Below are 16,153 nucleotides of genomic sequence, written 5' to 3'. Positions count from 1 at the left end.
ATCGGGTATGTACGTCTCTGTGCTTCTTCTTCTTAACATATACAAAATGTAAATCTTCTTCTTTCACAATTGATTATACGGTAATTATTCTAAATCATCTAAACATAATCTCTTTCACATTTTTACTCTTAGAGATCCTTCATTAAAACCTAACACAGGCTATTATAAAGTCACACGTAATTTCTTTCTAATTTATAGATAACATCAATGTATACGTATACGTACATGTTTTTATCTCTCCACCCCCCTACGGGATTATTTTAAATACGGCACACATTTATACGAGCCCACAACATTCTCATCACTTTAAATACAGAATTCTATTTTGTGCACACTTGTGTTTTTAACTCGGTAATATAGATTAACTTTGTTGAAAGGAAATCAAGCATATTACTATGTTTTTTCCTTCTTTCTTTTGAAATGCTCATCCATCTGCAGTTTATACCACTCTTAAATAAAATATTCCTTTTTAATCAAATTTGAGCGAGTGCGGTCTTTAATAACAAAGATATATTAACTTTGTAATGTATAATCTTCTAAACATAATAATTATATGGGAGGACACGATACAATTCTTATCTTCTTGTCAAAATTACAAATTTAATCTTTTCGAATGAATCCAGTTAAAATCAATTAAAAAATTGTAAATATTTTATGCCCATATACCGATAAAAAATATATATATACTTATATTCTTCGTGAAAATATTTGAAAATATTTAAAATAGAAAAAATATTTAAATATAAATTCGACATACAACTTTAGTGTCGTATACATAAATATACATATGCATATATAAATTTGTATTTCACTCTTAAAGAAGAAAAAAAGAAATAATTAAAGGATTCCTGTAAAACGAGGATATCATTGAACATATCACTCATTTAAAAATATATATTGACATTTCTATCAGTGGGCAAATCATGCTCCAAATATAGTCCATCAAAAATCACACAAAGGAGAATATTGGAATTTGCAGAGACGTTAAATGCCATGAGATCACGTATTCGAAGTGTATATGTATATATCTCTCTTTTTCTATATATATATATATATATATATATATATATATTGATTATATCGCCTACTAGATCACAAAAACATTGACGTTAGGATTAACCCGGCCTTTGTCGGATGGTATATTTTTCTTTCTCTTTCTATCTCTTTCTATTTCTTTCTTTGTTTGTTTCTTTCTTCCTCGCGCTCGACGCGATGCAAAATGCTTAACATCAAAATGTAAAAAAATACCCCATTGAAATAAATAAAGAGGCAGCAGCAAAGTATCAATGATAGATCATAGTTTATCAACAGCCCTCATCATTTGGGCTCAGTCTCCAGATCGAAGGGAACAATTTAACATATACACATATACATATACATATATGCAACCCTTCGGAAACTTAAAGGACACAGTAGCAATACAGCGCCTCGCTAAAATAATTCAACAAATATCTAAATCGCAGTAATATCATAGTCTTTTTTTTTTCTTTTCTATAAATTCAACCACTATAATATGTATAATAGTAGCTCTCTTTCTTTCTTTCTTATTTTTTATTTCTCTTTTTCGATGATAACTCGTAATCAATTGAAAGTGAGATACGACAAGATTATACACACACACACAAGATAAATTCTCTTAAATAGATCACTCGGACAAGTTGGTAATATATATATGTATACCCTAAGTCCATTTACAATAATTATTATAAGATTTTATCTCATACGATTACGTTACAGCCTAACATTATTATTATTAGTATTATTAGTAATATTTGTATTATTATGTATATATATACGTATAACTTATATATAGTTTTAAACATATACAATAGAAACAATAAGGACAATGTTACACGAAGTAACATTTTTGATTGTCTTCCTCGAAAGAGGTTCCGCTTGTTATAGTCAACCCAATTGGAGACTATACAGCATTCAATTTATACAGATCATTCTCATATTTACGAATTCATTATTCTTATTATAATCATTCACAATTACACAATTGAGAATGAATATTTCTCATTAATGTTAATAATTATTGTAACAAATGTATCTTCTATTTCTAAACACAATACCAATTGTTACCATTGAATATCTTAATAATTAAATGTTTTTCAATAAAATTCGTAAAACGAGAATTATCTGTATAAAAATATATATATACGCATGTGATAGAGAAATTCTGAGATTTTATATCTTTCTCGTATTATTTTCTTCTTTACATTTATTTCTCCTTCTTCTTTACTTAACTTTTGTTATTTTTTACTATTTCTTTCGCGTCCAAATAAAACGTGTTTCACACAAACATTTATATACAAATTATCTAAACACCTTCTCATAGATCACAGCGCTGTTCATCGCGATTTGTTACCAAACAAAACTTGACTAAGGAATTTAAAAAATATATATTATTAATTTTTCATTCATATATAAATGAAGAGAAATTTACTCTTATGTATGAAAACACACAATGAAATCAAATATTATCATTGAAAAGGAATTATTCGTTACCAGGCGCGAAAGATTCTAAACAAAAATTAATGATTTTTTTGTCCGGTATACAAATAACTCGGGAATATATACCGGAATTTCATTTCTAAAAATGTCTTTAATATGGAGTACTTTCAGTCAAAAATATATACATAGATATATATCAGATCATGTATGCGCCCTTTCGGATCTTCGCTATGTCTCAACGTTTCTCTTTTAGGCCAAAGAGAATTCGTTTTCTTGACTGTGATCTGCCGATGTCGTATGACGTAAAGATCAATTATCATTCCTGATTATAGATCATTGAGAACGTCGATATAGACAGCATTTTGGAACGCGATTTAGAAGTAGTCTGATTTAATTAAATAACGCCTTATGCATATAACAACAAGATTAAGTGTTAGCACTTAGGAAGATTTACTCTTTTATTTAGAATTATATATACTCTTACTTTTCCTCTTTTTCTTTTTCTTTTTCTTTTTCTTTTTCTTTTTCTTTTTCTTCTTCTTTTTCTTTTTCTTTTTCTTTTTCTTTTTCTTTTTCTTTTAATTTTCATTTTCTTTTTCTTTCTTTCTTTTCCTTCTTCTTCTTTCTCTTTTCCTACATATAAATTTATATGTTTTCCATGTTTTCACAATTTTTTCATACTTAATAATAGTGAGAACAAAAATCAATGTTCCATTAGCTTTCAATGAATGCATAGCTCTGTTTATAATACTGTATAATAAACAACGGCAGATTCGACTCTCTTGGTTGTTTTTTAAAACATTGATATTTCATCAGTAGTAGTAGTTTTAGTATTTAAGTAGTTTATTTTTTCTTCCGTTTTAAAAGAATCGATGAAATATTTTCGATAACGAAGAGATCGAAAGGCAGCATTCTCACGTTTGCTAATTAAACCTCGATCGATCGATCCGTCATTCAAATTAACTTTCGAATTCGATCATTCGATTTAATATATAGTACGTACATATATATTTATATATTATATATATTTATAGTACTAACATAAGAGATTTATTTTATCTAAGAAGATATAAAATTATCTTATCCGTCATTCGAATTTTTAAACATCGAGACGTTAGACATTAAAATCTCATTTTATGTACACACAATGTATGTCGTGCTCATCAAAATTTTCCTATTATTGACGAGCTGCCTAAGATCATCTTCTCTTTCTCTCTTTAGTTTTGATTTCATTTTTTTCTTTCATTTTTTAGAAAGTATTATATCTGCCGTTTTACGAATTCACTATCGTGTCCTACTACTTTTTCAGATAAAAGTTGCGTTAGAATCTATTCAATGTATGTAGCAACATTTTCCGTACTTCCATTTGGTATATTGTCCAAATTTGTTCAGAGATAATGTTTGTCATTATAATATCTCATCTAATTTATTAATATGTATTTTCACTGAGTGATTCAGGCATACTGGTACCACCCGATGGTGATAAAGGTAACTCTCCACTTTCATATTTACTACAACGACTATTATACTCTTCCTGTAGAGCTATTTTTACCTAAAAATTCACATTAGTCGTATCATCACCATAAAGTATAAAGAAGAAATATTTTTTTATGTATTTTATATAAAAAAGAATTCTTACATTTGCTCTTTCCTCTTCCAACCTCTGTCGGACCTCTTCGTGTTGCCTTTCCAACTCTGCTCTCTTTTTCTCATAAATCTTTTTTAATCTAGTACATTCATTAACACCCTTCTCCACTGTCGACTTAGCAACCTCTCTCTTCATTCGATCAAACTCAGCCTTGTCCTTGTGTACTTTAGCTAATTGCTTCACCTGTTTATGTGTGAAAAAAATAACATAATATACATATTAAGATATAATCGATATATACATTAAGATTTTTTCTAACCATATATATGTATGTATATTTTTTCTTTTCAAGAACAAAACGAAATGACTGGAAATAAAAATATATAAAAAAAAGCATATACATACTTCACCGTGTCTACTAGCTTGAAGTTTACGCATAACATCAGCAGTTTCCTTATCCTGCAGAACTTTCAACGTTTTCAACTGATTGGATTGAGATGCTCGCATCACCTTCTCTACCGTCGCAAATACGCTCTCGTGATATTTCTCTTGTAACTCACGTTCCTGTTGCACGTGTACTTTACAAACTGCCAATAATCGTTCACTTTGACTTCTAGGTAAACCTCTTCCTTCAACACCTTCACGATTTTCCATTTCCGAACATTCGGAAGTTTCTGCTAAAACGAGATTACTTAAACCCACGTCGCTTGAGAAGCTGTTTAAAAAAATAGAAACAAAAGGATCAATTTTAATAATTATTTCAAATAAGTAAAAAACACTGTACATTGATACTAACATGTTTCTACTTGATAATCGTTTGACTAATTTATGACTCATGCAAAACTTAGATTTATGTTTCTCTCCATCGAGTGAACTTTTTTGGGACTGCACTCGCATTTTTTCTTTTTCATGTTTTTTTCTTAAAGATTCTAACTTTTTCTCTAGTTCCATTTTCTTCTCCTTGACCAATTTATTTTCCATAAATTTTTCCAAAGATTCAGCTACTATTTCTTCACTCGCTTAAAAAAAAAATAATATTAAGCTTATTTTTTTTCTGTGAATATTTATATTTTATGTTATATACTTACTACTACTAGCATTAACCGGGCTTTTATTTGCAGTTGCCTCGACGAACTGGACTACAGGAGATGGTGCATTGTCTTCAACTTCTGGTATTTCAGAAGTATTTATGCCAATAATCGATGGTCTACTATGTGTACTACTGCTTGCTGCTGGTTGAAGACCTGGTAATTCACCTACTGATTGTAATCGTTTTGTTTTACCAGTCTCTTCCTGCAAAAGGAAAGTAAGTATATTTAGAATTAATAAAAATAACAAAGAGACAATAAATTTAACAAAATACACGTTAGTAAGATGAGTTAATTGGTTAATAGATTTTATTGTTAAAATTAACTTACGGTCGATTTCGAAGAAGTTGATGCTTCACCAACTTTATCTTTTTCCTATAAAATGTTAGTTTGAGTGTTAGTAAATAATGGTGTGTTAATTAATATAATTAGTATAATTTATCTATCACCTAATTCCCACCTCAATTTCTTCCGAAGGTTCGTCTAAACAATCAGTAAGAACCATTAATTGTTTTTCTCTCTTTTCCACTTCGCTTTGATATTTGATAGGATTAGCCAAGGCTTCGGCTAATTCGCTAAGGCCGTGTGGTACATAATCTTTCACAATCACACGTAGAAATAAACTTGCTAATGGTAACGGTTGGCCGCATTCTGTTCTAAGTGCAACGTGTCGATATCCTGGACATAATCCCACTACAGGTAATACTCTGTGACCAATCAATCGGCCAGATTCTTCATACGCGGCTATTCTTATAGAAGCCAATTCAGGTAATACTACCTAATTTAAATCAAGTATATTTGACATAATATTAATCGTTTAAATGTTAGATTTAACATGTTAGATAAGACAATAATGAGAAAGTTTGTTACCTTTTTAAATTCAAATGGTTCCTCGTCGTAAACAGGATTTATTCCATTATTAGGAACAATTTTTGTACGAAATTTCTTCCTCACCGTATCCGCTGGTAAACCAAACATATCCACCTCCACGTATGTTCCTACTCTTTTATCAGTCAAAAATTGAGCTGATATCACATAAATATGTACTGTCCCTGCTATAATACCATCTACCGTTGATTCCGCAAAAGGATCCAATCGACGATCCTTTCGTCTCATAAATTCTGGCTTTTGTATATAACCGCTGCGTTGATTGTATTCGAAAATACCCAAATTAAGCTGCATCGCGAGATCTGATAATAAATTAAATAAACAAATAAATATATCTAATTATCCGATATTTTTATCATAATCAAACTTTATTAATACTTACCAAGTGTTTGATAATTTAGGGCTACTAATTGACAACCCGCATTCCAAAATACCTGAGGCATAAAGTTACTCGAATCAAATCGCGTCCCAGCTGGATAAACTCTTGACAATTGATGTTTATTATAATTAACAAATTCCAATGGTCTTTCCTTTAAAAGTGTCGTAGCTTGTTTTTCGTCAAATGATGACATTTCGTACATTCGATTTTTTTCTATAATAAAGAAGAAAATACACAATTAATATTAAAGAATTAATACTAAATAAAATGCGTGTGTGTAAATAATAGATACTTACTTTCAGCTGATTCGAAACTATTAAAATGAACAGGTTGCACGTAATTGACTAATGCTGAAATTTCTGCGCCTGCCTCTGTTTCTTTAGCTGCAGTTGCCACTTTGTCGGGTACAGAAACTTTATCATCCAATCTTAATTTAAGTTCTTCCAAATTAGATTCATCTTCCTCTGTACTTGATTCGTCTTCATCGTCTACATATGTCAATTAAAAAATATTTATTCGCGTTTATATATTAAAAGATACAATAATATTTTATTTAAATCTTTATTTGTAGATAGATACCATCATCTTCTTGAGTACTATCTCTACTGTTTTGCCTTTGCTGAAGCATCGGTGCATGAGATACATCCCCATTTCCAATTTGTTGTTCTCCATTATTAACATCCCCATCAACTACTTCATTCTCAGGTATAATATCCGGCGGAGGACCATTTTCTCCTTCAGCAGCTGGATTTACTATGCCATTCTCATCTGTTTCTTGGGGTGTTTCTCCACCCTCTGATAATAATGCATGTTGCTTTTTATGAAGCTTCTTATGGTGATGATGATGATGTTTCTTTTTATTTTTTATTATTATTTTACGTTTAAGTAAGGATGGAGGAGGTAATTCTTGACCAGGTTCCAACTAAAATGCAAGACAAATTTATAGTATAATTTATTATTAAAATAAAGATTAGTGATAAAATGTAAATATAAAAAAAAAGATAAATACTTTATGAGATTCAAGAGGTACATCTAACAACATGTCACCAAATAATTCTCTACAATATTGCGCTATTTTAGCTTGCTGCCGTGGATTGCAGTGATTTTCAAAACTGAGTATTACAGGAAAATCCGATGTTTTAAAGGCACTCTCAGCAATTGCCTCTATAACATCTCGTGCTTGAATTTCAGGTACAAATGTATACCTAAGAAAACGACATTAACATAAATTAAAGTCCATTAAAGAATTTCGTCATTTATTGTATTATTTTTTTAAATTATAAATTACCCATGTACAATAACAGGTTCATCGAACTTTCCATTCCAAAAGTCTAGTTCAACACAACGACAGCCAGCAAGTAAACACTGACGATAAATTTCAACAGAACTTTTTCCAGTAAGCTGATGACCTAAAATCGGAATCCACAATTATCCTTTAATAAAAATAAACTACATAATTAATATACATGCACACATAATCAATAAAACGATGTTTTTAGAAACTCCTACACATACCTGTTAAATAAGTATTGTGACTAGAATTTATAAAGTAGTGAGCAAGTGGTTGATCCATATCATCGGAAAGTTCAAATTTGGAGACAGCAACAATTGGATTATCCTCACTCATTAAATATCTTAAAAAGCCATCAAAACTTAATTGTCCTTTATTAGCATTATATTTATTTGGTTCATATTGTATTATTATGTCTTTTGCTCTTGCTTCGTTCGCGTATGGATAAAGTATTTCATTTAATCGCGGATCCCTTTGCGTTTTGTTTAAAAACTCTACAAACTGCTTAACAGACATTAATCTACGTTTAGTATTGCCGACAATTCCTTCAAATACTTTTTCTACATCTGATCTCTGAGTAAGAGATTTATAAAAATTAAAAAAATCTTCGAATTGAAATTTTTGAAGTGGTACAGTGTCGTTCTGAAACGAGATTAAACATTTTCTATTGTAAAGAGTACAAATTCTTAACATTCAAACTATTATTATAAAGATCAATAATAACGTAGTTCTAAAGTATAATAATATAAATAACAATGTTAACTTACTTTTCCAGATGGTAGACCTGATATATCAAGAGCTTTTTCAACACGCTTACGATCTTCTTTATTTTGCGTAAACATTCTGATTATACTGAAACATAATTCAGTTAGAATATATGTTTAATAGGATCTGACTTTGGATACACAAATACATCAGTTGTAATAGCAAAATAGGACATACTTCTTCACCGGTATTTTACCCAACTTGTCAGCTGTTAATACTAATCTTGTGTGTGCCTTCTGCAAAAACATAGTCGTACTTGTATTTAGTTGTGTTAAATTATATGCTAATTGCAGAAGATGATCAGTCCAATGTTGTGCGATCTCAGCACGTGTTGTGCAAAAATTAATAAATGTCACATTAACGAAGTCAGATCCATAGCAGATTGTTACAGTTTTGTCTTCTAAAGAATCTTGAGATCCCATAGTTACTAAAGATTTTAGTTTCGGATCCTGCAAATCAAATTATTCCCATTTTAAGAAACCCTTTGAATCTCATAAAAGTAGAGATTATTTAGAATTATTATTTCTTATTATTTTTCAAGTATTTAATAAGTTTGGTTACATTAACATTATTCAAACGAGTAAAAATATTTAAACTAGATTATGCAAGCCGTAGAAATGTATTCATTATTATCTATATTGATTTATGGGAAAACCGATAATGAGAACTACTTTCCTTTCTATGAGACTAGCATTGTTTTCAACTGTATCCAAGGTAGGAAGAATAAAGAAAAATACTGAACTTATAGAAAGTACATAAAGTAGGTAATGTTCTATTTATACTTTTATCAATAATTATTATGTAGTGTTGTGCGTCATTATCATCTACTCAAAGACATGGTTTAATTATAGATATCCCTCAAAGCAATATCCGTATCTGTTGCAGTGATGCATATATGCATTGTTAAATACTCTTATCTTTCTCCGAGTAAGCACAGGTGATACATATCATATAGCATACAGCATATGTAAGATATTTAATACAAATTTTAAGAACAAATTCATACATCAAAATAAAACATTCAAATAGGAAAATAAAAAAAATATATAATCAAAGAGTATTAGAGTAGCAGGAGATAAAAAGCTACTACCTTTGGTATTTTGGCATATTTTCCTGTGCGTGTATCTCGTATTGTAGCTATGTCCAAGATATCCATCTCATTATTTTGATCTACCCAATGCAGATAAAAACCAAATTTATCTACTTTCAATGTTACTGGCGTTGCAACTCCAGAATCCTACGTATAAATAGCATGAAAAAATTTATAACTAATTAAATATAAGTAAAATTAACTAAGTAAATATAATATATACTTTAATACATATATATATACGATATATATATATATATAAATAAACGGATGATATATAAAAATCAACTTAGAGCATCTAATGGAATGAAAACTCTTTTATCGCATACAAAATAGCTCCGCAATGTAGCACAGCATCGACTATATTCTACTTGTCAATTGTAGTATTATTGCATTGATACTAAAATACCAATGCTATATAGTTGCAGCTAGATGGTTACATTATTACATTATTACTGAAAGGAATGATACTTACCTCATCCCATTTAATAAACTTCTCTCCATCCTGTAGCTGCTGAGAGACCTCAACAGGCTTGGTCTGTACAGCATTAATTTGTGCTTTATTGACTGCCATCCTGACTTGGTAATACCGTACAAGTATATAATTTGCAGGCACTGAATAACTTTTAACATCGGCTTGAAAGGAAAGAAACGAGAGTCTGGATGAATATAAACAATGTTGTTCAAGACCACTGGTAGAATAAAATCGGGGGTAATGTTAAAATCGATGGTAACAACAAAGACAGGGATAATGATGATAATGATGATGATGATGAAAAAGAAGAGGAAGAGGAAGAAGAAGAAGAGGCCGACGACGACGACGACGACAATGACGAAGAAGATGTAGACAGCAATGCAGATAAAGAAAGAGAAGAAAAAGAAGAAGAAGATGACAATAAAGAGGATTTAAAGGGCCACGATGAAGGCCACAATAGCCACAACGACGATGACGACGGCGGCAGCGGCGACGACGACGACGACGACGACGACGACGACGACGGCTGCTGCGGCTGCTGCTGCGGCGGCGACGACGACGACGACGTCGTCGACGATAGCTTCATGGATAACGTTTTCAACATCAGGGGTACCTCGTGGATCACCCCGTTACGCTCTTAGACCAACCAATCTCATCTCATCTCATTTCATTTCATCTCATCTTATCTCATCTTATTTCATCTCATCTCATTTCATTTTATCTCATCTCATCTCATCTAATCTCACACACGCACTTAATGCACGTAACGGAAGGCAACAACGATCTTGTGTCTTATAAACGGCAGCGCGTCGTCGCCGTTCCTGTTTCCACTGTCTCCCTCTGGCTCCCTGCACGGCTTTTTCTCTATTTCTCTCACCCTCGCAAAATTCTCCCTCTTTCTCTCGGACACGCTCTCCCTATCTCCTTTTCCCCAAGAGTACGATCGAGCGAACGTCAAACTCTCTGTCTATCTCCCTCACTCCTGCTTTCTATCTCTTTCTATCTATCTCAATTTATCTTTCGTCTTTTTTTCTTTATAGAAAATAAGTTTCTCTAGATTTTGTTTTGAAATGTAAATGATCTTAATCAATTCATCATCATAAACTCAATCCATTGACACATATAGAAAGTAAAATAAAAAAGTTTTGCATATCGCATCTCCGCAAAGTCAGACGCACGTGAAAAAGTTTGACACCAGAGTTTTATCAAATGAATTCAAACTGGTAGAATAATAGGAACTCTACACGATCATCGTGCACCTCGTTAGAACAATTTTCTATAACGAACACTAATAGCAAGTATACACATTCACTTGTCTGACTGGAGAAAATTCGCGACAACCATTCGCGCGCGCCGTCGTGCGAAAAAACCACCGAGCAGTAGTCGCCGCCGCCGCTTATTTTAACTACGATTAATCGACACCAGGTGGCACTCCAATAGGCACACCTACAATTACGACGCGCGGGTTTATTACGCTTAAATTGATTTTAATCTGATGCGCCGGCTTTAGCTTTATCAAAGACCATTAAAAATACATTAGTTCGATCATGTATAAATCGTTGCTTACGTAGCAACAATGATATCGAACTTTTTTTTGATCTATAGATATGGAATATTTCAGGTCTTTTTCCGCGTTTTTTTTCCTTAATTATGCATCGCATCTTTCAAAGCTTGTCGTATCTTCAGTCGCATCTCGTTTAAACCTTCTTTATCTTATAAAGATAATCTTTAAGTAATGAAAAATTTATATTTTAATTATTAATTAAAAATGTCGATATCATCATCGATATATTACAAGAATATAAAAATAGTTTTGATTATGTTAACTTAGGGAGAAAATTCTGCAAATCAGTACACTCCCCTTATGTATACACATATCTAAAAATAAATGCACGTCCTTCGATGAAAGAAAGACTAATCACCTTTACCGCATCTATTAAATCGATCCGTTCTTTTCTCCTTGCTATTAAACTTAAGTCAATTTGGTATAAAACGAACGCGTAAAATAATCGTCAACGCGTGTGTGTCGTCGAGTATAATATTATCAATATTATTACCTTTGAAATTGATGAAGCTTATAAAACAAACGTTATATATATTTACATTAGAGCCACAATTACTTTCGAGACATGTGTCTGTTATTGTCGATATACATTTGAAAATATATAATTAACTTGTTAAAAAATAAGATTTGGCACTCAATAGAAATATTTTATATTTAGCAATATATACTTGCTAATTAAAGAACATTGTATTTATATAAATGCATATAGATGCTTTTTGGATAGGATCAAAGATATAGAGACTCTTTTGAAATGATCTTATAAATATTTATCATATAATATTAAAATATTATTGTGTGTGTGTGTGTGTATTAGTCTTTTAATTATATTAACTAGTGTATTAGAAATTGGTATTTATATATATTTTTAAGACTAGAATCTGTAAATTTCAAATATTAACTTGCAACATGATTTACCATTCGAATTTTTTATATTTCTATGATTCATAAATACTTTCTAATTATTTTCTCATATAAAAAGTGTCTTGTAAGTGATTGTATAAGACAGCAGGGAGTGATTTCTCATGAAAAACTAAGTCGAAAATGTTGAAAACAATTTGTTCATATAAGACTTTGTTTTTAAGAAAAATAAGTTTGGAAATTTGTCAAGTATGTGTGTATTTAATTCAGGGAATATATTCTACATTTTCGACTTAGTTTTTTATGTAGAATCATCCTCAGTTCACTTGTACCACTAGTTACAGGATACCCGGTATATATCTCATAATCTCTTTCTCTCTCTCCCATATATATATACATATATATGAGTTTTTTTTTATTTTAAATAATTTTGTAATTTGTTCTTATATAAAAATTATTTATATAAATTGATGTAACAATAAAATAGTACCTTAACAATATTTTTGATATAAACCAAATATTACTTCATTAATCCAGAAATTTGCTTGAATACAGACGTCTGAATGTGAACTAATTTCAATGATACATTCTAAACAACATATATGAGATTAATGTATCGCAAAAAAATAATTGCTATACACACAATATTATCGCGCAAGTATAAAACATATATAAGAATTATTTATTTGGTTAGAAGTCTACAAGATCATCCGCATTTCTATTTACCGGATCTCCCTTCAACAATGCAATGATCATACTACGAAAGAAATAATTAAGTTATTATAAAAAAAAATAAATTAGTTAAGCAAAAATCTGTAAATATATAAAATATAACTTACCAGTAAAGATAAAGGAAAAAGAATATTAAATAATATCCAATATAAATTAAACAATTCCTAGTATGTCTTTTTAATTCTCCACGATTATGGATCTCTGTAGGATCATATACACCCATATTTCCACTAGGAACACTGAAATACTCATAGAACAACCATAAAGTCATAGGTAAATTAACCAAAGTTAATATTAATTGGCCATGTATTAATAACAAAAATACCAAAAATGTATGCGTCACTAACTTTGGAGTAACCCACTGCAAAATACAATAAATGATTAGCAACGTTAAATATTACTTGCCAATTAAATGTAATACAATAATGAATTTAAGTAATTTCATGAATTTTACATAATTAACGATTTGGAAACAGAGAGCGCTTAACGATTGCAATCGCTAGAGACAGAATGATTTTTCTGTTAATGTGAACTATTTGGATAAAATAAAAGATAGAAAAAAAAGAATCTCAATTCAAGGTAAGTCTTCAAAATTGATAAAAGCATATATACATTCTTAGACCATACGGATTGCTTTCGTTGGACGCATATATGCATCCATTGCACTCAAAGGGTTAAAATAATTTGCATAATATAATATGGTATAATATTTACCGCATTCAATTTTGAACAACATTGTTGAGCATTTAAATAATCACATTCAAGATCTGATAATGTGATCATCTATAAATATGAATATGTCAAGCAAAATACAGTGGAAGTGTCACAGAGTAAAAAACTGATTAAATTAACAACATTAAAAAACATATATTTACAATGAAATTAAAAAAAGTATAAAGTAAAATCAAATGCAGCGCCGGTACATGTTAGCCATATTGCAATAATAATACAATCAATAAAAATCCCTAGTAAAAACTTGAAAATAATAATAATAATATGTATGTGAATATAATATTAAAATACGACATAAGAGGGTAAATGCTACATGTAAATGTCATATGTAAATTATTACAAATAAAGAAAGGATACAAAGTACACTAAAAGAAAGAGCACAGATCCGGTATTGATTAATGCGATAGCAAATAATAATGGCTCTGATATAAAGCCCATTGCAAAAATATATAAATTTAAACAATGCACACTCTCATAAATATTGTCTTCTTCTTTAATATATCTCACTAAAGACTATTTTCTGCACAGTAAGTTTTCATAAAGGCAATAACCACAACAAAAATCGACACTAATTTATACGCCACCCAGTGTTGCATCATAGAATTCAAAGCTGTTCCGTCGATAACGTTGTCGTACATATTTTATTCGAAATTGAAAAAAATTACCGTAGGAACGCTGGTAAGGAACCTTAACAGCAGAAAAAAATGAATAAGTGCCCTTAATTGCACACTATTGCTGAACTTTATTTTATCAAATATTTTTTATTTATTTTTAATTAGATGAAAATAATTATTTCACTTTGAATAATTATGAAATGGCTATGTCATGAGTGAGAGATATGTTATACACATGCGCAATCACAAATTCAAGGCGCAAGCACACTTGGAAATAAATGAAAGTAAAGTTAGTATACCTGCAGGGGATATATTTAAAGTTGATTTCCAAAGTAACAATCTATAAGGTAGTAAAAAGAAATAAGTTAATCGTTCATAAGGTATAAACAATAGGTAAATATTTTCATTTTTTCATTTTTTTCTGCTGTTGCGGTTCTATGCCAACTTTTTTATGGTGAAGTATATAGAAACTCACAAGTCCCCTTTTTTATCTACTCAGCATCATTTTTGTTACCACTGGGACCACCATTGGACGATAGTATGTACTTAACGCGATGACGGTACAATACAAACTATCAAAGAATATTATTATAATTGATATACTCTAAACCAAATACCAAAAATTTGTTCACACACACACACACACACACATACATTCATACATTTAACAGAAAAACCAAACCATGACTACTACGAGAACATAAACTAGAAACAGTGGAATAGAATCTTGCCAATATCGATGAACCTAAAACAAAAATTAATTTTATATTATTACGTATAACTTATACATAATTTTTATTATTTATTTTTATATCCTAAATGATTGCATTTACAAACCTTGGGATACTACTGCAGATATTGTTGTAAATATCCATTGATAAAATGGTATTTTGCAATATTAAACCTTACAGCTTGAAAATAAAGTACTTTCTATAACAAAAAACTAGATAAAAAGGGCATGTGTGGAAAAATGAAACTCGATGTACGATTCACAATCAAAACTTTTCAATTGAATTATTTAATAAATAATGAAAAATTGAAAAAATAAAGAATTAAAAAATGACCAAAAAGTGGACATTTAAAAATACCGAATTCTCGATGCGTTAGAAAATGCGTTTTTCTATATTTAAACACAACCGAATATGAAAAAATGCATGTCTCTGATGCATGCTTTTTTTAATATGCAATATATGAATAAAAAATATTTTTATTTCATAAAAAATTATTAGTCGATTAATATAATTACAAATACATACAGGAAATTATTCAAGACACATTATAAAAAACTTAAATAATTGTGAATATATCACAATATATAAAAATTAATAAACACCGCTTTCAAAATAAAAAAATAAACAATATTGCACCTTGCATCGTATTACAAAATGCATACACAATTATGTATATCGCCATAAAAATAACCATAACGAGATCAAATCTATGTTTGATCGATAGAGTACATAAATCTTTTRTTTAATTACATTTATATTAACGCGAAGTATGCAGTTACATCGACGAGTGTCTAATGTACATATTACACCACTTAAATATATACAAGACACTTTCTTATTTTTAGTAAACTATAAAAAAAAACAAAAAATAGTTACACAATTTTCGAAGCACATATTTTAA

At 30.0% G+C, this 16,153-nt stretch overlaps 2 protein-coding genes across 3 annotated transcripts; both read right to left on the bottom strand.

Moving 5' to 3' along the window:
* Nucleotides 1–3,118: 3,118 nt before the first annotated feature.
* Nucleotides 3,119–11,406, bottom strand: LOC106788447 (1-phosphatidylinositol 4,5-bisphosphate phosphodiesterase classes I and II). 2 transcript variants are annotated; one of them, XM_014751705.1, is made up of 18 exons: nucleotides 10,022–11,406; nucleotides 9,547–9,693; nucleotides 8,634–8,905; nucleotides 8,459–8,543; nucleotides 7,916–8,333; nucleotides 7,689–7,809; nucleotides 7,410–7,605; nucleotides 6,980–7,322; nucleotides 6,697–6,888; nucleotides 6,404–6,613; nucleotides 6,004–6,323; nucleotides 5,594–5,911; nucleotides 5,464–5,508; nucleotides 5,134–5,338; nucleotides 4,842–5,064; nucleotides 4,451–4,760; nucleotides 4,097–4,288; nucleotides 3,119–4,009 (listed from the first exon to the last, which is right to left on the bottom strand). In XM_014751705.1, the coding sequence occupies exons 1-18, from the start codon at nucleotides 10,118–10,120 to the stop codon at nucleotides 3,887–3,889; spliced, it is 3,819 nt and encodes a 1,272-aa protein (XP_014607191.1). In that variant the 5' UTR covers nucleotides 10,121–11,406; the 3' UTR covers nucleotides 3,119–3,886. The 2 variants fall into 2 exon arrangements, with proteins under 2 accessions (XP_014607191.1, XP_014607192.1); XM_014751706.1 differs by lacking the exon at nucleotides 5,464–5,508 and having other exon boundaries at nucleotides 10,022–10,120.
* A 1,089-nt stretch (nucleotides 11,407–12,495) lies between these two features.
* Nucleotides 12,496–14,677, bottom strand: LOC106788459 (protein cornichon homolog 4). Its single transcript, XM_014751729.1, has 4 exons — nucleotides 14,265–14,677; nucleotides 13,890–13,958; nucleotides 13,283–13,536; nucleotides 12,496–13,200 (listed from the first exon to the last, which is right to left on the bottom strand). The coding sequence occupies exons 1-4, from the start codon at nucleotides 14,343–14,345 to the stop codon at nucleotides 13,134–13,136; spliced, it is 471 nt and encodes a 156-aa protein (XP_014607215.1). The 5' UTR covers nucleotides 14,346–14,677; the 3' UTR covers nucleotides 12,496–13,133.
* Nucleotides 14,678–16,153: the final 1,476 nt, after the last annotated feature.

Source organism: Polistes canadensis, unplaced genomic scaffold (assembly GCF_001313835.1).
Source record: "Polistes canadensis isolate GaletaPanama2010 unplaced genomic scaffold, ASM131383v1 scaffold_139, whole genome shotgun sequence".
Classification (NCBI taxonomy): domain Eukaryota; kingdom Metazoa; phylum Arthropoda; class Insecta; order Hymenoptera; family Vespidae; genus Polistes; species Polistes canadensis.
This window is presented reverse-complemented; position numbering and strand designations above follow the sequence as displayed.

Excerpts from the sequence above, each read along its gene's own strand:
- LOC106788447 (XM_014751705.1), bottom strand. The coding sequence starts at position 10,120 with ATGGCAGTCAATAAAGCACAAATTAATGCTGTACAGACCAAGCCTGTT. Across the intron at positions 7,810-7,915 it reads TCACAATACTTATTTAACAG|GTCATCAGCTTACTGGAAAA; the intron begins GTATGTGTAGGA and ends TTCCGATTTTAG. Across the intron at positions 6,889-6,979 it reads TAGTACTCAAGAAGATGATG|ACGATGAAGACGAATCAAGT; the intron begins GTATCTATCTAC and ends TGACATATGTAG.
- LOC106788459 (XM_014751729.1), bottom strand. The coding sequence starts at position 14,345 with ATGGGCTTTATATCAGAGCCATTATTATTTGCTATCGCATTAATCAAT. Across the intron at positions 13,959-14,264 it reads TCTTTCTTTTAGTGTACTTT|ATGATCACATTATCAGATCT; the intron begins GTATCCTTTCTT and ends TCATATTTATAG. Across the intron at positions 13,201-13,282 it reads TTTTTCCTTTATCTTTACTG|TATGATCATTGCATTGTTGA; the intron begins GTAAGTTATATT and ends TTTCTTTCGTAG.